The following is a 23310-nucleotide window of genomic DNA, read 5'->3' as shown; positions in this document are numbered from 1 at the left end:
GAGAGAAAAAAAAAACAAATAAATGAGATATTAATTTCTCTGTGAGATGCAAAAGCCCTTTGGGGGGTTTTGGTCGCTGGTTTTAACAATTGAAATAGAGCAAGAAAAAGCTATTCAATCATTATTAGTATTTGTTTTTATAAATACGTGTTTGTGGTGTTTTTTAGACAAAAATGTGGGACCATGATAAACACATTAATTATGTGCATGCACTCAGAAAAACAGAGGATGTTTTAAAAAAAGATAAGATAAAAAAAATGGCATATGTTTAACTGCTTTATCTTTGAACTTTAACCTCTTCACCTAAACGTAAATATTTTTCTGTTGCAGCCTAAAATAAAAAAACGTATTATTTAGGTCACATATCTTTAATGTTTTGTGGGTTTTTCTCTGCTTCCTGCAGTCCCGGGGTCATGGTTTTGTGGGCACCGCTGCCTCTAGATGTACCAATGAGAACTACAGTCCCTTCACAATCTGTGTTTGAGTTTTGAAGGTAAGACTCTCTGGCATTTTAAAGATCTCCTTCAAGTAATAATAGTAATTTACCATAGAATCTTAATTTTCCTGTAATGTGATTCTGTTTCCACTCGTCTAAACGGGTTAAAGCATCTTCAAGCAGACAGCTGCTCTCTCTCACAGGGAAAACTAAAACAAGAAAAAAATCTTGTCTCACATAAGTGATTTCAAATTGATTTCTTTCCAATGAAAGGAGAGAAATAAGAGTGAATGAACTGCGGCTCTGGGGTTTAATTGCTTTTTCATGATCCAGCAATCCTGCAGGAAAATGCAGCGTAAAAAAGCCCAATTAGAGTCTTTTCACTTTGTGCTGGAGACAGCAGGGTTCAGGCTGATTGTCTTTCTCTGCTAGTTGCTCTGCTCCAGAAGGTGATACTGGGCTGGACCCCTGTTACCCTCCGAGCCGTCTGTTAAATTTGGCAGAAAAAACACCGTGGGCTCAAGGAAGAACAAAGACGCACCGGTTTCACCATAGAACCAGGAAAAGAATCCCTTAAGAATGGATTAATTTGGTTTAATCGGGGAGACCCATTCCATGCTTACTCTAGCAGTGAGAGCCATTGGAGCAGGCAGGAAGCAGCTCCCCTTTATTAAACTGCTTGAAATGGCTCGGAAGTTCTTTAGCATGCTCCCTCTATACGGCAGATGCTCTGCATTAATTGGTCTATGAAGGCCTGACCCAGGGTTCTGTGCACAGGGTTTAAGAAGCATATTTATTATTTGCTATAACCTGGCGTACATGATGTGTGCTCACGAGGGTCGTATTTCATGATATTATACACTTCTCAATACCTTGCGTGCTTCGGGGAGCTGGTGTTGGGGAGGTAATGTTTTAACAGCAGGTAAGTCCTAAATACCATTCATCAGAGGCCTGCTCTCTCCCCTCATCCGGCCACAGCCATGACTGATGGGCCTGTCTTTTGTGTGAATGTTTAGCACAGTGGAAAGCCATATGCCACTGGCACCGACCACTGCCCAACACCTCCTACTGTAGCAGCGGAGGAGAAGGAGAAGAAAGTCAAGAGAGATGAGAGGGTGAGAGAAACCAAGAGGACAAGGGAGAGGAAGATGAGCAGAGGGAGAGAAAATAACTCCCGAGTGGTGCTATACCTGCACCCGCAAAATAATTCCAACCCTCTCACTGTTACTGTGAATCTCCTGCTCAAAATGAGAGCACATACAGTGAGAGATACACATTGATAGTGGTGGAGATGTATTTTTAATAAGAGAAGCGGTGGTGGGAGGTGAGAGGGGAGGTGGTGCCGGGCTGGTCCATCTGTCCCAAGCAGCCTCTCTCCCAGTGCTGCTGCCGCCCCCTCGTGAGAGAAGCACAGCTGTTACTGGAAAGCCCTACTGTCCAGAAAAGGGGGCCTTGCACTCCTCCCCTCCTCCGTCCTCCGTCCCTCCGTCCCTCCAGCCCTCCACCACCTCTCCGCCCAAAACACCCCCGCGAGAGGATGAAACGAACCAGCGAGCCCAGCCACTGTGCAGTCAGCCTGCGCGTCTGCAATTTCAAACCTCTTTAGATCATTTTTCATGCTCACCAGAAATGAATAATGCACACATTAACTGGTGCCAGTTAATAAATTTCCGTCTCACTGCACTATATTTTTTCAATAAGGGTCTAGCTGCTTCGTTTTGTTTTGCAAAACAGCCTCAGAGGGCTCCTGCTGCAAATGATCCCAGCTCCCCCCCACCAACACCACATTTCCCAGAGAGCCTTTCCTCGACGTAAGAAACGATAAAATGATCATAAATCGTCTTCAATCTTTCACTGTTTCACGCAAATGTCACTGAGTATATTTGTTATACCCATGATCGCTCACAGTGCTGTTCTCAGCTGAAGATAACACACCACTACGTTTTTTTCACAAGAGTGCATCCTCAACATTCAGCCCCCAGGGCACCGCTACATGGAAACAGAATCAATCTTGGGGAACTTCCAGCCTTTGTAAAGGAGCCAAATTGGCAGACGAGCTCCATTATAGAGGTTCAGCAAAGCCCTGGCTAGCATCTGGCCACACTGGACATTTTATAGCCCATCTCTAACTATTAATCATTGGCTGCAACATCGCCGACTCGACGAGAGAGGATGGCTGGATGCTCCCTTATGGAGGAGACGCCTGAAAATGCCAGGGCATGTAGACGCGGCGGTCCCAATGCCCACTGACAGTAGCCCTCCTTAAAATGACAGAGTGCATCCGAGCCAGACGGACAGAGTGGTGTCAGAGAAGCGCTGTGACAGGCGGGGGGACCCCTTCTGAAAATGCCACCGTGCCCTCGTGGCCTACAGTGCCGCGGTGCACTGGTAGTAGCTGTTCGGAGGTCGTGTCATGTAATATGATCTAGATGAGGCGGACAGGGTGGGTCCCTCTCCGGGATGCGGATGGGGTGTCAGACAAGCTGCTCCTCTAATAAGGACTGCCATTCTAATGATCAGTCAGTCAGCCTAACCTCTGACCCCACTGTTATAAGAAACAGAGGGAGGGGCCGGCCCGGGATGGTGGGAAGGACAGTGGGTTCAAATGTGCAGTATTTACATCAATTAGACAGCCAAGATGGAGGTGCCCATCAGAGCCCATTAGGATTGTTGTGGTGGGGGGGGACAGCGAGGGCCCGACGAAGGCCCAGCAGACACATCACAGGACGGCCCTTGATCATATCCTGTCACATTGATGAGAACTCCGTCCAGCCACAGTTTGTGCATGTATGTGTGTGTTTGTGTGTGTGTGTGTGTGTGCGCGCTTGATGCTACCCGGCCCGCTTCGTGTCGTTCTCCAAGTCCCACAAAATAACCTAAATCTACTCTTCACCTTTAAATTTTCTAGCTTTCCTCGACTATACCTCTAAAATAATCAAAAGACCCGTGTCCTGCGAGCTCTGCAGTCATTCAAAATGTGCCTGACCACCACCGACGCTTCATTTCCTTGTAGCCTTTTTGGAAAAAGCCCCATGTTTCTTTATTTTTTTGGGTGGGGGGGGGTTGGTGCTTATCAGATGCAAAATAGCACACCTGCTGTTCCAAAACACCCTCATTGGGTTCAAATTAGTGCTCCCCTGCTTCTTGTTCTTCTATTGAATATTCCGCCGCAACAAAAGGATGACAATGTCCCCCCCCCCCCGCCTAACAAGTTCTGTAGCAATCAAAAACAAAATGCCTTGTTGAATTTGGTATTACAGATTTGTGAGCGGCGTTTGCCGAGAACAGTCGGACGCGAATCTTCTGAAGCCATTGATTACGCTGATCAAAACTCATCAGTGTGATTAATAGAACAGAATGAAGGACCCCACCTGGGAGCTGATTTCATTATCGTTGTGATGAAGCATCCGAGCAGGTAAAAGGTGCACGCCGAAAACCCGCAGAACAAGGGGAAGGACTTCACAAGGCGGGAGTGTCCCATCTTTTATTAATGTCACTCCCTGGGACAGCAGGTTTTTGTCAGTCAGAATGGATAATGAAGACGTTGGCAGGGCCGGTGAATCCATCCCTTTAATACTCACATATTTTATGATAATGAAAGGTACTCAAAGAATGATTATGATAAAAGTGGACTCCCCCACTGATGTGCCAGCACAGCTGTGCAGCCAGACAGTCAGCTGCAGGCACCGAATAAAGGGATCACACACAGTAAGTAAAGACAGGATCCATAAGTACATAGAGCGAATAGCTGATGGTACTGGAGCCAACCCGACGTCTGCAGCGCTGCGTGTTACGCCGCATGACGAAAAATAATATGAAGCAAAAGCTTTCAGTCTTGAATGTCACTACGAAAACCTCTTTGATCTTATTCTGTCTGCATTCGCCCCATAGCATGAAGCCCTCTCACCGCACTGACCTTTACATTGATCTTGTTGAAACAGGTTTAATCTTCCACTAAACAATAGTTTCAGTGCGACGTGGGTTTGTTTTCCTTTCAGATATTTCCATCACAGAGTCTTTACATCAAAGGAGCAAAAAAATCTAAATAAAACGAGCCGAGTAACAAGGAAAATTCATCATGTGATATTAGCTGGATATTTAGGAGGTCAGACGCAGAGGAGGTCGAAGGCTGTGTGCGCCCCCCCCCCCCCCCCTGCATATCAGTAACATCTTCCAGGCATCAAAGCATCAACTGGTGTATTGTACTGTATGTGTAAACAAACTGAGCGGGCCCATAAAGCAAAGCCATACCAACCCGCCAGAGCTTCAAAAGTTTCCTGCAAGCTGTAGGAAGCAGGTGAAAAAATAGAAGTGCAACGACCTTTGACCCCGGGTGCACACTTGTTGACTGATGTTTCACACCGGGGTCGCCTTTTCCCTCGGCTGCGTTCTTCAAGAGGAGCGGGCCTGTGTGCGACTGTGTGCGTGCGTGCTCGGTCCCCGGGGAGATCATCCCCGTCTCCCTTTGAAGGCTCTGTGCTATAGAGCTGTTTTCATACAGCACCGGCCGCGGGTTTCCTGTCTCAGCTGACCCCGCGTCTCCTCTTGGACACTTCAGAACAGCATCGCAGCACAAACACCTTTCTCCCATTAACTACAGAGGCTGCGAGGGGAGAGGGGAGGCAGAGGGGCTTTTGAACCTCAGCGTCAAGACAAAAAGATGGTTATTGAAAAACAAACACGATAACCAGTTCAGGCCACCAGTGGTCAATACTTACCAGCTGATGTCGGTGTGCTGTGCTTTGCTGACGATAGTCGATGTCTCAGACTGACGATCTTGTTCCAAACCAGAGCAGCTTTCGGGTACAAAGAACATTTGGGACTCCTGACAGACGGCCAACCCAAATACATTTTACAAGGGATTCTCTGGATCCACACATGGATGGTGCTCTGTCCAGCTGACACAACACAGGGTCGGAGATGAAGAAAGCTCAGGGTTCACAGAGGATCAGTTCCACATGTCCGAAAACCAGTTCCGAGTTTATACTTGTTATTTAAGACTAATAACAAATGTGCAACTTTAATGTTTTCTACGACGAGTATTAGTAAAAAAAATGTTTTACTTTAAATATTACAAGAATAAAGTTATTATTCTAAGTAATAAGCAAGTTTGGAAAAAACATGTTTTCACTCGTTTCACTACTATTGGATGCAACATTTAGAACAGATTTCATTGTAAAACTATGAAACCTCTTCATATAATATATGTAAATATATATTTATAAACCCTGTACCCATTTATATATGAATCTCACACAGATGGAACCAACAATATACAGTAGTCCACTACCAAACATTTCCTCCAAGTCCGTGTAGTTGTTTCTTTGGAGTAGAAAGTTTCATTTCAAAGGTCCTGATAATGTTGAGCTCATGTGACCACACATTGACAATTTGTGAAACTTCTAATAAAGGAAACTTAACAAGAAGCTCTGCATTCTTCATTTTAACATAGGGAACTGGCTCTTCTCATACCCCTCCTCTAAATGTAGCAGAAAATTACAACTTTATTTTTGTGAAATTACGACTTTACTTTTAAAATCTCAGAATTTGTTTTCTTCAACGTGAATATAATAATACTGTGTTGTACTTTTCCCTCTAAGCAGTGGATGAGTTATTCCTTTTTACAAAAAAAGAAGCCTCGTGAACAAATCATGGTTTTTTATTTCCAAATGGTACAAAGTCAGAATTTGTGAGTTAAAATCATACAGAGTGAAACAATGGAATTCAAATCTAGTTTTACAGCGGGGCATGGATCCCAGAAGGTTCCTTCAGGGTGTGCTGCGTTTAAGTTGGTCCAGTTTACGTCGCAGCATGTTGTAGTTGTCTCTGGTCCCAGGAGCTTCGGGGTCCAGCTGTAGAGACAGCTCATAGTGTTTCTTTGCCAGCTCCAGCTTCCCCCAGCGATGATACAGCACCGCTGAGGAAAAAACAGAAAACGCTCTTCAAGCTGAGAAGCCACTGAAATTCCTACAGATTCTTTTCATTTGGTGTGTTCAATGTAGGTCTGCATGCATGAACAAATGCACGGTTATTCATTCAGCTTCTGAGCACTTTGAATCTTTCATCAGTTGTGTAAAACATGTGATTTAACCAATGCTGCAGTAGCCTTACCTAAATTGCCATGGCAACCAGCAGCATTTGGGTTGATCCGAAGAGCTTGAAGGAAGAAGCCCTCGGAATCCTGAGGGAAAAAAACACCAAGCTAAATTTAAAACACTGAATTTACTGTACGATTGAGAGAAATGTGTCACTTCTGACTTGAAGCAGACATGGAGGATGATTTATCAACATGCACACAAAATAATAATATTCTGTGTTGAAAGTTTATACTCAGCTGACTGACCTTGTATTTCTGTGATTTCCCCAGGACGTTAGCCAATGAGAACATGATCGTGTGGTCGTTGGGGAGGAGCTTCAGAGCCTCTCGGCCGATCAACTCTGCTTGAGCAAGGTTACCTTAAGGACAGAAGAAACAGTAAACAATTAAAAGATATCACATATTCCTTCACAACAGCCATACAGCCTTACACACATGTATTTGAGTAAAATCTACAGAATATTTTATGCTGCTACAAATTTTTGTTGGCATTTAAATGCAGTTAAAACCCAGTGATACATTAGTAATACAAGCTGGTATACTGGGAACCTGACTGTTTGCTGTATTTGTCAGCAGTGTCGAGAGCAGAGTTTTTCCTTCTCCACACATGGAGGAGCGGTTTATTCTCCTAATTAAGGTTGAACACAAGGCCCACTGAGTTATTGATCTCTGTCACAGACACGTCTGATGTCTGGCCAGAAATGGAGAAAGAGAGGGAAAGAGAGAGAGAGAGAGCGAGAGAGAGAGAGAGAGAGAGAGAGAGAGAGAGAGAGAGAGAATGATGGTCATGTCCTGAGTCATGGCCTGTGCCCTTCAGACACAGCTTGCCAACACACGGCTACATGTGTGACTGTGTCTGAGTGCATCTGCCTGAATCGACACTGATTCTGCCTTTTGTTTGTGTAATGATCAAAACAAAAGAGGGGGGGGGGGGGGGGGGGGTGAACACCAAAGAGAAAAGAATATTCCCATTTCCTTGCTTTTTGAAAATGACACCTATTGTTCTTCTTTTCACTCTTTTTGTTGGCGAGCTGGGGAGAGGGGTAGAATTATTTCTGTCAGATTTGGGGAACAAATGCTGTGGGGGGACTCTGAGGGGGCGCTGTTCTGGCTGTGCTTGCCCACGTTTGATCAGGAGCATACTGGGCCCTGATTGGACAGTTCCAGTGCCCTCCTGGGAGACTCCGCCCCCACGGGAGCGGCTTCTGACAAAACGGCTCGAGCGTTTGGAAATCAGAGCATTCTCCACACGGCAGGGAAGAGTGCCTTCAAAACTCACAACACAAAGCTTTAATACATAAATTTCAAGCATTGCTGATTCCTGCTCTTCCGGTCTAATCTTGTTGGCCATTTAGATTTCCTGCTTTTCTAAAATAACAACTCAGTGTTTCTTGGCTGTTCATGCTGAAACAACATTCACCAAGGACCCAGAGTCCTTTATGGTAAGAAAATAAAGTGTAAATAAACATTAGATCATTTAAAAAATGGGACAAAATATTATCATTATTATTGTTGCAGTTTTTAAGCAAAAAATATCCAATTAGTTGTTTTATGCTGTAATAATTTTAGGGATAGGATTGCAGGTTACAATCTTGAGGTGTAATTATTATTATTTTATTTACCAAATATGTATACATACATATATATATAAATAGATACATATATGTATATATATATAACACACGTGTACTTGATATTCTGATTGTATTTGTGTGTGGATTTATTTTTGCTACCAGTGTTGTCCAGCAGAATGACCATGTTGTTCCACGCCAGGCTGTGGTCAGGTTTGAGTACGGTTGCATTCCTCCATGCGTTCAGGGCATCCACATGTCTGTTCTGGTCAGCATACTATCATGAAAGGAGAGAACAAATAAAAAACAACCGCACTAGAAAATTATTTCTGTGTCTAGCAAAAAAAGAATCTACTACAATACAGTCGTTTTTTCCCATTGTCAATTTTGTTCTACACCCTGGAGTCTCACCAAGCGTCCCAGGTTATAGTAGCAGTCTGGGTATTTTTTCCGGAAGCGAATGGCGTTCCAGTAGCTGTGCTCTGCTTCCTCAAATCTCTTTAGGCTGTTCTGAACTATTCCCAAATTCATCCAAGCAGCAGCAAAGTCCGACCTGCACAGATGCAAACATATAATTTCATCAATAGGAGCTTTTTTTTACTATCATGTGTGTATTATGATGTTCATTGGTGTTGGACGACGTACTGAATAGAAACGGCTTTAGATAGAAGCTGCTCTGCCTCGATCAGTTCATTCCTCTCCTTCAGGATATTCCCCAGGTTGTTCATGGCGTGCACGTATGTAGGATGAAGCCTGAAAGTCACAGGACACATGCAGCATAAGGTCAACTTAGTGGTGTGATGCAGTTGACTGGATTACTGATGTGTGTGAGGGGACGCACCTGACGGCCTCTCTGTAATATCCAATAGCGGCAGTTGCATTTCCTCTGTCAGCCAAGTTCTTACCAACATTGTAATGGACCTGAGGAATCAGCCATGAACATACAAAACATCAGAGTGGGACTTTACATGTTTGGTTGTAATTTATTTAACACGTGTGTACAACAAGGCAGAGCCTTGTTTTGTTTTTTACCTTGGCATTGAGGGGACAGACAGACAGGGCACTGGTGAAGAGGCTTTGCTCCGACCGCCACTGGTGACTGCGGAGAGCGCAGCGAGCTACGTACACCGACAACAGCACAAGCACTGACACACACAGCAGCTTCTGTAACATGGAAGAAAAAAAAAAACATTTAACAACCACTGACTGTAAGCCATTATAACCCCTGAGCTCAAAAATGAATCCTCTGTGACTCAGAGTTAACAGCCTGAAAATGTACCCATGTAACACGTGGACACCACCTGCTGTGTTCATCCCTTTATAGGTGAGTCATTAGTCATCTCATGTCTGTGCCTATTCCGCAACCCTGAGCCACTGAAGCATCACAGTCGCATTAACAGGTGGTTAAATAAAAAGCGTTTAAAACCAGCACATTGTGACCCGTTGGCTGTGAAACACAAAGGTGGCATCTTTGCTGGAGACTGCTCATCAGTGCTCACCGTGCAGGAGCTTTTATTTTGGTGTGATCTTTTTTTTGGCACAATAGAGCCCTACCCTGTATTTGCTCCAGCGCCAGCAGCAGTGTCCCACGGAGTAGGCCAGCAGTAGGCAGTAGCCGGCCGAAGACAGGTAGAGCACTCTCTCTGCGACGACGAAGCCCACCCGGAAAAAAATGTTGCAGGCTGGCAGGAAAGGGACTACGAGCAGCACCAGACCCAAGGTCAGTGTCCTGGAGAGCAGAGCAGGAAAGGATCATATACAGATACATGACACTCAAAAAACACTATGCAAGGAGGAAATTTAGGCTTATCAATCTCACTAAAACCACCACACACTCAGGAAACTTTCCTCATGAAGTACACACACTAAACCAGCAGAGCATTTTAGACTCCTCACACAGCACTGGAGACATGGTGCTGTGGTCACACTGCAGTGGATAAGATACCATTTTCATGATCAAGTGTAAAGTCTAGAGAGGCCAACATGTACTTCCTCTCATCTACAGCGGGTGTGAGATGGCTGTGCTTGCTTACCTCCTTCTCTGGCTGTCCTGCGAGCATAAGGCTTGGCTTATCAAGCCTATCAGGACGCACCAGAGCAGTAGTAGCCACACCATCCTCCAATCAGTGGCTGCCTTAATGAGGGGCACACAGCCCATGGACCAATCAAAACACAGCCACCAGGGACACAGCAGCAGCCAGGCATTCAGAGAGTAGTAGTAATTATAGTTCACTATCTGCCAATCAAAGAGGAACAGGACGGGTGCGGGATGGAGGAGAGGAGGAAGAAGAAGAGGGAGTTACATAATGTCAAGATCAATCAATGTGTTAAAACAATTATGATTAATTGGGCAAAACACAATATTAGATGTCTTATTAAAATTAAGAACATAAAGAACAACAGCATTATAGAATAACACAGATTGCAACATAAAGTCTGACTGATTCAGGTAAATAAAGATGATTTCAGGATTTTATAATGCATAAGTTCATTAATCAAAGTGTATTTGTAGAGCATCTTTCATACAGGTTAGTGCAGTTCAAAGTACCTGACAAATCACAGATGAGCCAAAAGATAATACAAAACAAAAAAACAAAAACAACAAAAAAAACTAGATTTTAAAAGCTATCATTATTAAAGCAAAAGGCTCATAATTATAAAAAAAACTAAAACAAATAAAGTCAAAAAGTCAATAAAGGGTGATAAAAACATAAGATGTACAACATATATGCAATAAATTGGTGAATAAAATGATGCAATGTCCATAAAGCATACTTGATCAAAGGCCAGGCTGTGGAGTAAGCTTGCATTTCAAGATTTCAACACTTGCAGCTGCTCTGGGGTCAGACTGTTCCTGCAGCTTGGATCATAAAAGCTAAAAGCTGCATCACCAAAGGTTTTAGTTCTGCACTTTGGAACAGTTAACTTACTATGAGGCATGTACACTGGTGAAAGACCAGGAAGAGCTTGAAGAACTAGTCAAATAATCTTCAAATCAATACAGAACTGACAGACAACCAAGGAAAGTTAGGAATGGGTTCCGCTTGTGTTCTGGTCCCGGTCAGCACTCAGGCTGCAGAGTTCTGAATCAGCTGTAGTAGTAGTAGTGGCAATAAAAGCATGCTTCAGTTTAGCTGTAGTGAGTGATTACATAAACTCTGATTAAAGTAGAATGGTACTCAGTAGAGTGCATGATTCCGACAGGGCCCAACAGTCCCCTTAAATTCAATCAAGCTGCACTGAATTATACACTCACACATACCAGGCTTCTAAATGTGGCTGATTTAAAAAAAAAAATCTAGATCCATGAATTATTTCCTGGGTAAACAGGGGAAACGTTGAAAAAAGCCCAATCCAGCAATGTTAAAGTAAATGGTCCTTCCCCAAACACATCATATCCTTCCAGAAACTTTCGTGAAAATCCATAAAACTTTTATGTGTAATCTTGCTTAAAATCAAACAAATAAATGGATTTGACTGGGATAACGAATAAATCGTACTTACTCTTAGAAATATATTTTCTGCAAAAGAGGCGGGGTTGTCTACTTCAGTGAATGCTGGTGGTCCTGTTCCCATGATCCTCCAGCGTGCATAGAGCATCAAGAGTCCTCCAAGACCCATGAGAGCCAGTCGGGTAAGCAGCCCTGTTCGTAAGGTGCCACTTACCTGTCAGAAAAAGATAGGGACTGGTCAGTGACAAATAGAAATATGTGCTTTTTGGCTACTTTCGAGCACTGTTGTCGTGATCCCAACATACACACATCCATATAGCTTTTCATTAACCATATAGAGGATGTGATGTGACATTAATCACACAAGGGCGTGCATAATTTATGACAGAGAGGGAGGGGGGGGTGGGTTTATAAACTGCAACTCACGTCGAGTGGATTCTTCCTCAGGAGTAGCCTCTGGCTGAGTTCATACACATTAACATTACAGATCAGGAGGACATCAAAGGCTGCATTCACACCCTGAAGGAAAATACATAGAGGAGGAGAAATGGCATTTAAAATGTATATAGGTCAGCAACTAACTGGATCTTTAGCTCTTATCATACATGTGAGACTACATGTAACCAATTAAATGAAACAAAAATCAATTCACATGTCTTCATAAGATGTTCAACACAAGAGTATTTCTCATGGATCACTGATGAGGTTGCTTTTAAAGATTGTTACTGACGGATACATCGTTAACCTGCTTTAGAAAAAGGGTTCATACCAACACCGTGATGCCTTGTTCTTTACAGAGCATCGCTGCAGCACACAGCAAGAGACTGGCCACAACCCACCGGACGGAAAACCTGTCATCTCTGTCACTCCCTGAGAGCACAAAGAGAAAGATGACAGTTAGAGCTTAAAATAAAAAGGCAATCAAAGAGGTGCATTGAAAAACAAGAAGCAGCAAAGGGTTAAATGCCGGCACTTTTCTGTTTCTAACAGCGGGTATGTGGACAGTCGTTAATAGGGTATTGTCTTGCAGTACATAAAGATTAATAGTTGGATACCTACCTCTGTTGAAGGCTTTGCAGTAGGTGAGGAAAGAGAGCTGGAAGAACAGAGCACATAAGAGATCTGCTCGACCCACTATACCTGCCACCTTATCAGGATGGAGAGGGAAGAGAGAGAAAAAGAGACAGAATTAAAGACGAGGCCGAGACAAAGAGGCAGAACGGGTTAAACTGCCTAACACAATTCAGAAAAAGCATGACAATGTGCCTCCTTTCATAGATTTTTATCTTTTGTATCACATCCGGCACATCATCTTCTATTTTGCATACTGCATCCAGTTACAAATGGATTTATGAGGGAACGGCTTATTAAAAGAGGTAAGAAGAATCATTACCAGCAGGGCCTGTTGGTGTGTGTGCTATATACAGTGTGTGAGTACAGTATAGCTGGCATCCTGGGGTTGCCTTCTTTGATACATACAGCAGACCTAACCCAACAGTCTGCCTGCCTCCCACCCCCCAGGTCTCACCCAGTCCTTGCCCTGCATGATTAAAGACAACGGAGAGGGGGAAACGCTGCCTTCCAGCCAGGCTTTACAGCAAACACACTAATGCTGGCAGGTCAATAAGCAGCCCAACACGGCTAATAGTGAGGCCGTGCTCCCGTGCGTACCTTGGCTTCGCACGCCCAGCTGAGACGGGGCTTTTGTTCTTGGCAAGGAACCACTGCATGTTTAGTATTAAAACCTCTGGACTGGCGTGTCAAGATGCCATGATGCACTGCTTTAGGGACTCTGTGTTGTTAGCAAAAGTTTATTCAGAGCCTAAAAATCACAAACAGTACCATGTGCAAATGGGCAACAATGGCAACTGTGCCCAACTCATTCCAAGAACAAAGAGCAGAAGCTGACCGAATCTGATACAACGGGCGAGTAAGGCTGCAAGAGAACAAAGAGCTGAACTGAATATGTGATGTTCTATCATGTCTCATAGACACTGTAAATATTTGTATTTCTTTTAAAGCTGTTGCAAAATAAAAGTTAGACAGAAAATGAAAGAAAGTTAGTTTTTCCCTATTGTTTCGGATGATCTGTCGCCAACTGGCCAAAGTCACAAATTTAAATGCATTCACCAAACAATTCTTTAAATGTATATCTCACACAAATATCATGTAGGGAGCATGACTTTAATGATAAGTGCAGGAAAAGGGAGTGTAGATTTTCCCTAGAAATTCTGCTTTCATGTCCATAATTGTTTCAATAGTTAAGAGACATATGCTTCTGCTGTGTTATATCAGTGTGAACATGCAGTTAAAGTACAAACTGTTTTAAAGTAAGTCTGCATTAAGTCACATGTCAAAGGTACATCCCCCACTCTGTCCATGTGCAACTCTGAGACATGGGAACATGTCAGATGATATAGGGGGGTTAATTATCTTCCACTTTAGTTATTACTCACAGATATGTCTGTTTTTTCAGAAGGTCACACCAACTGCCGTCATGCTGATCTTTTCACCCAAGGTTTTTAGCATTTACTATAACAAATTTGCAGATGTGGCCAGTTATTAGTCTACGACGACTAAAAAGAAGGTTATTCTTTCTTTCTGCTGGATTTGGTGGTTTTTACTTACAAACTAACAAAATAACTAATTGTCAAGCTAAACATCTCCAAATAGTTATTGTGGTCCATGTAAGCATTTCCGTCCACTGTTCTGTTTATTTACATATCTTGAATTCTGTCAGACTGATGTTAGTTGGACTAAAACATGTTAGAATTCTGCTGTATTTGTCAGAAAAAAAAACGTTGAACTTGAGTTTAAACTCTGCTTACACTTTCTGTGTGGACTGGATGTGCAGCAAAGAAGAGTGCAGCGAGCAGAGACGTCTTAGGAGCGTTATTTATCAGCCGATCTTTCTCATCATAGGCCAGTCCACCAATCAATATCGCAAACACATCAATCATGAGGGCGGATATGGCGGCGTGGAGGACAATGTTGAGGACGTGGAAGCCAACAGGGTGCAGGCCTCCCGCCAAGAGGTAGTTCAGCCTGCGAAATAAAGCGGTTGGAAGATGAGGGATATTAGTTAAAGAGGACAGATGTGCTATTATTATGACTACATGCATTTCACATTGTAGTGAGAGTGTCTGTCAGACAGAGCTTAAATATGAAGGTTACACAATAGTTCCTCGTCTCTCTTTCTTATCAACCCCCTCGTCGCTCCCCCATTTTTCTCTGCTCATCCCAACGAGTCGAGGCAGATGGCCGCCCTTATTGAGTCTGGTCACCAAGTGCTTGCTCATGGTGGGAACTGATGGGTTTCCCTATAATAATGTATAACAATGTAAAGTGATTTGAGATGATGTATTTTGGGACTTTGGCGCTGTATAAGTAAAAATTGAATTGAGGGTGTGAGTTTGTACAGTAAATGGAATATCTCACCTAAAAGTCAGGACAGTGAGAGGTCGGTAGGATTTGTGACTCGAGTTGCTGCTCAGGTTACTTCCCCAGAAGTCATTGCTCCAGATGTTGTTCAAGGGTGTCGTTGGTTTCAAGTCCTGGAAGAGAAAAATGCAAAATCACCCCCGTGGACTGTGCCTCTCTGTGCAGTGTCATCCAACGGAGCTGTCGCTATGTGTCCGTTAATCAATCACACGGATCACCTTGTTGTTGACGATCGCTTCGGAGTCGTCAAACACAAACTCCCCGTCATAGCTGTTGCTGAAGCACAGGAGAGCCAGCAGGGCCACGGTGACCTTGGCCGTGGCTGGGGCGAGCTTTGGCAGGGGTATGTGGTGATCCCAATAAACTTCAGACAATCCCATGATGCACCGGGTCTTCTTGGGGTCATTATCCTGCATGAGCAGGTGGAGGAACAGGTGCAGACAGAAATATAAATAAAACAAGCGTTGGCTGCCACAGGTACAACACTATACGTCCTTCTATATAACACACATATGGCTAACAGACTGGGTGGATTCATACCTTGAGTTTCCAGAGACATGTTGTGAGAGGTCATCCTGTTTTTGTGATGATCTCCCATGGCTGCTTCTCCTCCAGCTAGCTAACAGGCTAACCCGAACTCACTGAATGACGCTGACACAGGAGCAGAAAAACAAACTCGGTCATCAGCTTTTCGCTTTGAAACCTTGAGGTGAAACAACGACGCTGTCACACACGATTAACATGACGGCGTAACGTGAAGCGGGCGCTGCAAGTTAGCATGTCTCGTTAGCGGCTGCTGGCTCCATTGTTAAGCGGCGTAGACGTGACGGACACACGGGAGAATGTGTGTCGGTGACACGCGGAATGTATTCGAGATAATTTGACGTAAAGTGTGACGGGGTTCATTCGCGAGAAGAGCTTCGAACGAGGCGCAGACGGAAACTCTGTAAACAAATACACACGCTTGGGCTGCGGCGCTTCCTGGTGAGCGTCACCGCCATGTGATCGTTTTCAGCCAATAGACGTTGAGTATTGGGAGTGACGTCGGGGGTGAACGTAGAGCCTCAACAACCACAGCTGGAATATTTAATATAAATATTGTGTATATTAATTTTGTATTATTACATACCCAATCTTTAAATTATAACCTGTTTTGCATTTATTATCTTTTAATTGTTGTATATTGATATTATGATGATTATTAGAAATAAAGATTAAAAAAAAAAGAAAAAAAAAAAGAAGCAGACAGACCAAAAGCACCGAGACACAAATGATTTTGACTAAAATGCTCTAATAATTAATTAATATTCCAACTTTCTTTCTGGTGCTCCCTCATTTACAGTTGATCTTGAAGCATCCTATTCTGGTGAAGATGGAGAGTTACTGAAAGGTTTTTGCTGAGGATGTAACTTGAATTTGGATTCTGTTCCTATGAAATTGTTAAATGCAATTTTTATTTTCACCTTCTCTATATACATGTAATTACCTCCTCAGAGGAGCTTATGTTTTTACTCTTGTGTTTGTATTGGCTTGTATGTTGGTTTATTTGAAGGCTTACACACAAAAGAAACCACAGAACCGATTTCCACCAGACTTGGTGGAGGGATGGAGCCTGGAAAGAACCCATTACATTTTGATGCAGGTGAAGGTTAAGAATCAGATCAAGGCATTTTCTTCACCTTCCTAATCTGTGTTTTATGACATATAAATCATTTGGTTAATCAAATTGCCACAATAACAACTAGACAATCATGTGCAGGATTGTTCGGTCTTGGTGGAGTTATTCACTCTGCTGTCTTTAATCATTTTAATATTAGCTTACACACCGCTGCAAATAATAAAGTTGTCCAATTCGTTGTTAGCTGCTTCAGTTTAAGAGTAAATGACATGAACAGCTTGGCTAAATTAGTTTACATCGAGACATATGAGTAATTTGTAAAATACATTTATATTTTTCTACTCAACATGTCTGCTGTGAAAATGTTCTGTTTATTTTGTCTTCTCTCTGCTGTGACATTTTTTCTTCCCTGGGTTTTTGTGAAGGTTGAATAGTTATTCCTCTTATATTGATTTCTTTCGTTACCATTGTCTCTCTGTGTTTTTCTCTTTATTTACCTACCTCTGCTGGCTCTGGCTCTGAGAAGAAGTTATAATCCAGTTATTGATCGTCCTTCCTCGTTTCCCCGTTGCAGAGCAGATGAAACATCAGATCAGTAAGTGGTGAAAAACAGTGCCAAGGAGGCTTGTCTACATCTAACCACACATGTGCCTGCGCACACATTCTCTGCAGGTGATAGCAGCAGTTTTGCATGAAAAACAAAATCTGCTGCTCTTGTTTTCTCCCTCCTAAGAACATGGCTGAACTGAATTAGTTCTGTGATGAATAATCCAAATTTAGGTTTGATTAAGGTAAAGGTTCGCAGGATTATTTAAATTGAAACAAGAACAATTACAATTTAACTAATAATTGTTATTAGCTTAGTTAAACACGTTGTGTCCGTCAATATATGTGACTAGGATCAAATCACAATTAAGGAACATTTCATGCAGAGAACCAGATCATTTGAAAGGGTTCATGTACTTTTTCTTGCCACTCTGTTTCTCCATCATAGCTCGCACAGCTGTCATTTCAAACGAGGCTCATCTGTTGTCGGTCGTAAGATATGTTAGCAGAAGTAAGTGTTAATGGAAAGACAAGTGTCTGTAAGAATTAGAGGTGCTGATGTTGTGGAGAGGCCCATGGCAGGCTCTGGGATTTTGTGCTCCATTTCACCTGTCATTGCTTAGAGAAGACGAGGAATCTTCCTAATGGCCAGAGCCAGGGGCCCGGAGGGGGGACAATTGTCAAGGGCACATTCTCAGACCTTTAAAATTGGTCTCAAGGTTGGTTAGAGAAGTAGACACTTATTCTTTAAGAAAGCGCCCATAATTAAGGCCGTGCTTCAAAACATCATCCTTTGGTATCTGAAGAGTCGAATACACTTTTTTGTGGCTGCAACTCATTTGGTGAAGCTTCAAGTTTTGAAGGATACACTCAGGAACAGAGATCATATTTCCATTAGCACCGATAAACTACCATAATTGTTTATTTATTCATCTTTTGCTTCTGTCTTAGACTTTACATGCTTTCATCAACATTTTTACCATCACTGCAGGAACAATTTTAGTTCTGCAGAAGCATTTAGCGCCACCCCCTCCCCTCCCAAAATCATCTAATTACCACCACATGCAATATGCATGAAGTATGGATTTCATCTCCTGGTTCCTCACCCATGTCAGTCAATTGGAATTCATGTTATTAGCATCACTTCCAGTGGGCCGGGCAGGGTGGAGCAGATAATGAGGGAGGATGGTCCTCGTTGGAAGATCTAGCGACTGAGATTCAGGGAGACAGGGGGTCGCCAGTGGAGACCCTGTCAGGATGGGTCCACTGTTGTTCGTGATCATGCAGAAGGGGACAGACATTGATTGTGTGCAGATAGAATCACAGCAGATAGGAAAGGTCAGGGTCAAACGGCGTGAAAGTGAAGAAATGGTTGAGCATCACGCGATGTCCCGAGATGAGTGACGCAGCCTGCGTGTGCTTTTCAACATTAGCTGTTAATCACAGATGGCACAGTTTTCTTTTCTCTGATCACAGTGGGCGAGGTTAAACCATATCTTCCAATGTTTTGTTCATGAAGGACAATGTTTGCTAATGGTAGACCATGTAAAACACGAAAACAGCGGTGAAATGTTTCTTATCTTTTTACTGATTATTTATCTGGTAAATAAAGATGTGCTTGAGCTGAAACTTTTTCATGAAAAAGGGAAGTAATTTCAATAATGATGATGTCCTGGGGGAATTTGAGTTTACACCATTCACATCTCAATCATCAAATATGTATTAGTTTCAGAAAAAGAAAATGCTTTGTTTAAAGATTGCCTGTCTGGTTATTGAACAGAATCTAGCAATCAGTGGTGAACAGAGGATGAATTTAAACCACCCCAGCATGGCAGCCAGATAAAAAAGGAAGTGGGGTTGGGAGAATATTATTTTGTAAACATGCAGTTTAGCTGAAGTGGCTGTAATATTGGTTTACCTATAAAATGTCCATTCCAAAGGTAATCGAGTCTAAAAAAATCTATTCTAAGGCCGACAGCAATTTTATTCTGATTGTTCATGAAGAGCTCACAATCGTTTTGTTTACAGTTCTTGATTTGATCTGACTCCCACATGGAGGGGGCAGGAATAAACTGAAAAGCATGTGATTACATTTTGATTTGCATTGGTCATTTTCGAGATCAGGAAATGACATGTCTTGCATAGATTATATTTGTCATACATGTATGATGTTTCTCAGGTGTGGTGTGTGTGACACCAGCCATCAGTTTGTCAGCTGCCTGTTTTGAAGCCTCGTGTTGGCCTTCTGTCCTGCGCCATCTTGTTTTTTTGGGACCAGAAGTAACCATATTTGGACAGTTGGGGGTGGAGCCTGACTGTGTGTCCACATCTGTTGACATACTATGTCTACATCTGCGACCTGCACCCATTGGGCAGTACAAGCTGTCAATCACATGGTATCCACACCCCAATGCATGCAGGGCTTTTTCGTCTATTTGGCTCTAAATGGGACCATAATTTACAAATGGACATCAAGCTGTATTTCAGAAGTCTTGAAACTAGAGATTGAGACCATAAACTTTGTCTGAAAATGTTTACTGATGTTATAAATCAAGTGAGAAGTAGAGGTATGGACTTCTATAGAAACAGACTTCTTTTTTGAAACCCCTGGGGTGGCCCTCTGCTGGTAATTTGAGTGAATACAGGTTTCAGGCACTTGCCATTGGCTTCACTTTCTGGACCCGGTAACCCCTGTTACACACGTGATAGTTTGGCAAGGGGCTAATGTTGACTGCTACACCTGAGTCTATGTGCACGAGTCTGGGCTTGGAACATGGTGAGGGTCATATTTGGGCTCTGTAGCTTAAAAACTCGTCACAAGCTCTTTCTCTGGTTATCTAGACAAAGCACAAGGTCAAACATAGTCCGTCAGTCATGGTCACACCATCACAAATAACTTCTTTATCTAATTCCATTGTGCTGAAAGCTACTCCTTATTCTGCTTCCTACAGCCTGGGTTGCTTTGAGAATCAAGAACCTGTCCTTTTGTACAAATTTGCCCCATTAAAGTCACTGTTCTTGGATACATTCCTATTTTTGTCTGGGTGCAAGAGGTGGAACAGACATCTACAACAAGGGTGAGTGAGATATAATTGACTTTAAACCGAGTACTGACTCATCACTTGTCACACGCCCCATCCGAACCTCTTTAAAAGGCGCTCTTCCCTTGTTATTTGGCGGCGAGCTGTAAGCCTCACCTTTTCTGATCAAAAGTTTCTTATTATCACACTTCCCCCAAACTTCTCCTTAAAGACAGTATTGTATTGTTACACGCGTTTCATCTCCTCTAAAGTTCTTGTAAGCGACTATTGATGTGCCGGAGCTGAACCGTCTCCTTTTGAAATTCTCCCCTCAAAGGTGCTAAATCCAAATCTTTACACAATTGAGCTGAGCCTCGGGACTTCATGTGAAAATCAAATGCCGTTTCCTGCACTTCCAAAGGTCTTCATCAGGAGCTGCTGATGTGTTCAAGGCTCTTCTAAAGCTCCCCCTGCCACCCTGCATGTAAGAACTGCTAATTTGCTCCTTTTTGTCACTCACTTTCGGTACACGTGCAGCAAATAAAATCCACACGGGCATGAGCAGAATCACACTAAAGTCACACACAGATGCCACAAAACTGACATTACACAAAGAAACTCTCATAATGAACCGTTTCTCTGTGTCCCAGAGTGTTCATTTCCCAGCTGAGGGTGCTCAGCTTCTCTTCAGCCTGCTCTCTCATTTCCTTCTGCTCAGCAGCTCGGAAAAATGCAGCATGTTCTCTCAGACAGTGGGAATTCATTTAGCTTATATAACAAGACCACCGAAGGATTAAAAAAAATGGACTTTTGCAGGAGCTGGTAAAGCGTGCTTTTGGTTATTTGGATGTGGAGAAATCAACTGATCAAAAATCTGTTGCTGTAATTAACTGAATGCTGACACTGAAGCCTGGTCAGACTAGAAACAGAAACTGGAAGGCCCCTCAAATTTTGCCCCTCGCCAACAGTTTCTGCATATTCACATGCAGAATCTGTTCATAGGGATTAAAGGAGAGGTAGTGCACACACTGAATACTGCAAGATCCCACATGATTAATGCAATGTTTCGACCTTGAAATTCCTTATACAGCAAATGTGATGAGGAGGAAACTGACAGCTTTTATAAATCTGAGAGTTACAACATTCATTCTGTTTTGTCCGTTTAATTTGTTTGACACCTACCGAACGGGCGTCCATGAAATGAGGTGGAAGGAAGGGATGAGGATGGATCCAAACACAGGGGCAGTGCAAGGATATCGCTTTCCCTTTCTTTAACTTTGCAGGATGTTTCTGTTTTCAAATTTTCCAGGGAATCATTTATGGATATATGGAGACAAAATCATGCGTATTTAGGGAAATTATATCTATGAGTGTGTGTCATCTGCTGAAGCTTAATTACATTTAAGGAAACTGTTGGGCCTTGGCATAGTGGGTGCTCTACTGAGTGTCTTTATAGTTTATTCACAGCAATAAAAATATGAGTGTTGTAATTCAGGTTGTGTAATTAGGCTGTGCAGGCACTCCGCAGCTGAGCGTGAAACTGTGGGACTGTCTGTCAGATGCAGTCGGAGGACTACCTGTGAAACATCCTCAAAAGAACCACGTCCTACACGGAATCAACCCAGCGATCGTATGTGCGGCTACATACAGTCAAAGCCTCGCCTTGTAGGAGAGTGACATCAATACAGTCAAGTCCGCTGAAGGTGAGTCATCTTCACTTTAATTAGGTGTGTGAAAGCTTACAGTAATTCCATCCTTGTCAGGGTGCTGTGGCCTGTATGAGGACGGTCCCCTCACAGAGGATGGTGATGGAGAAAGGTTTGCATTAATGAGGGGAAACACAGCGGGCAGGAGCCAGGAGACTAGCACTTAAAGAGCTAAGATGGCCGCTAATATCTATCGCCTACAGTAAGAAGAAGGTATGAGATGACACATTATAATAATGATGCCTAAGTGCAAAGTAAGCATCTTACAGTAAAACAAAGTCAATTTGTTCTTAAAGAGCAACCTAACCGTAAGTGAAGTGGTACAGTATTTCCAGCTGGAAAAAAAGTTTGCGACTTGGTTACAGTGTTTCAAATACAACTTTTAAAACTATTATTTTTAAAGTCGAGTTGCAGTTTCTTTTGTTCTTCCTCTTTACATGTCAGTAACATCTCTACTGTGAGAAACGTGAGAACATCCCAGTTTCATTTAATTGTGCTGTATGCTGAGGATGACACAGATTCTGTAAAATAAATTTTCACCCATGCATTCAGCTATTATATCTACACCGCTCATTAGTGTCTCGGGGGGGTAGCTGGAGCCAATAGGATACATTATTTGAATTATAAATACCAAATAATGGCATAATTATTTTTTTCAAAAGCGCACACTATTCCTCTGAGAAGTGGTTAGGGTTCATCTTGGCCCAACCGGGGAAACACCCAGTGCTGATCCAGTGGTGTGTGTGTTACTTGCCAACTTAAAGGAAAGAGATGACATGACTGCACATTAATCTGAGTTCACATCCATTTGGCATAAAAGCCACATTTCAAGCAGCTCATCTGTTTAATGACTGCATCCGTCATTTCTTTACATCTGAGTTAAAACAGATTCGGCTTCTTTTTACATACTGATTCACCCAGTGTGTGTGTGTGTGTGGTTCCCTGCTCTTTTCAGATCACTGGTGGTGGAGGAGTCTTTTGTTCTCTACATGAGGCCGAAGGAATGGCGATCCTTTATGATAAAGGCATTCACATCAATATGAGCACCCAGGGGAATGGCGTGCATCACAGAGTCACCATGGAGGACCTCTGCAGGCAGGTGTTCTTATCACATTAACATTTTGCTGTGATGGCATGGCTACATCTGCACTTACTCCTTACTTGGGTCTGTTCCTTGTTGCTGTTCACATGCCACAAATGTCACATTTATTTTATGCTGTTTCCATCAGAATGGTAGAATAAAGATGCTCTGTACTAAAAACCAAAACAATATAACAATAATGTTTTGATCACACTGTGTGCACAAGCTGCAGCTTTTCTTACATAAAACCAGACCTGTTTACAGATAACAGCATGCATGGGTTCTGTCTTCTCAAAGGGCGCTACCACTTAACTTTCCCTTCTTGGCAGCGTGATTGAATTA

The 23310-nt window shown here is 42.9% G+C and overlaps 1 protein-coding gene and 1 long non-coding RNA gene across 4 annotated transcripts; one reads left to right on the top strand and one right to left on the bottom strand.

Annotated features, from left to right (window-relative positions):
• Window positions 1–6079: 6079 nt before the first annotated feature.
• tmtc4 (transmembrane O-mannosyltransferase targeting cadherins 4) lies at window positions 6080–15990 on the bottom strand. 2 transcript variants are annotated; one of them, XM_053440458.1, is made up of 18 exons: window positions 15538–15990; window positions 15216–15407; window positions 14995–15110; window positions 14385–14601; window positions 12616–12703; window positions 12326–12426; window positions 11983–12075; window positions 11609–11770; window positions 10138–10340; window positions 9659–9833; window positions 9137–9268; window positions 8946–9025; window positions 8750–8857; window positions 8516–8657; window positions 8267–8381; window positions 6780–6892; window positions 6548–6617; window positions 6080–6353 (listed from the first exon to the last, which is right to left on the bottom strand). In XM_053440458.1, the coding sequence occupies exons 2-18, from the start codon at window positions 15375–15377 to the stop codon at window positions 6205–6207; spliced, it is 2226 nt and encodes a 741-aa protein (XP_053296433.1). In that variant the 5' UTR covers window positions 15378–15407; window positions 15538–15990; the 3' UTR covers window positions 6080–6204. The 2 variants fall into 2 exon arrangements, with proteins under 2 accessions (XP_053296433.1, XP_053296434.1); XM_053440459.1 differs by lacking the exons at window positions 15216–15407; window positions 15538–15990 and adding an exon at window positions 14731–14876 and having other exon boundaries at window positions 14995–15105.
• On the top strand, window positions 15394–23047 carry LOC128456342 (uncharacterized). Of its 2 annotated transcripts, XR_008341824.1 has the most exons (5): window positions 15394–15474; window positions 17142–17210; window positions 20519–20665; window positions 21690–21884; window positions 22843–23047. It is a non-coding gene; the product is annotated as an uncharacterized LOC128456342 (long non-coding RNA). The 2 variants fall into 2 exon arrangements; XR_008341825.1 differs by lacking the exon at window positions 17142–17210 and having other exon boundaries at window positions 15404–15474.
• Window positions 23048–23310: the final 263 nt, after the last annotated feature.

The sequence above is a fragment of the Pleuronectes platessa genome, chromosome 14, assembly GCF_947347685.1.
Source record: "Pleuronectes platessa chromosome 14, fPlePla1.1, whole genome shotgun sequence".
Classification (NCBI taxonomy): domain Eukaryota; kingdom Metazoa; phylum Chordata; class Actinopteri; order Pleuronectiformes; family Pleuronectidae; genus Pleuronectes; species Pleuronectes platessa.
The sequence above is the reverse complement of the archived record's forward strand: the minus strand, read 5'-3'. Positions and strand labels throughout refer to the sequence as shown.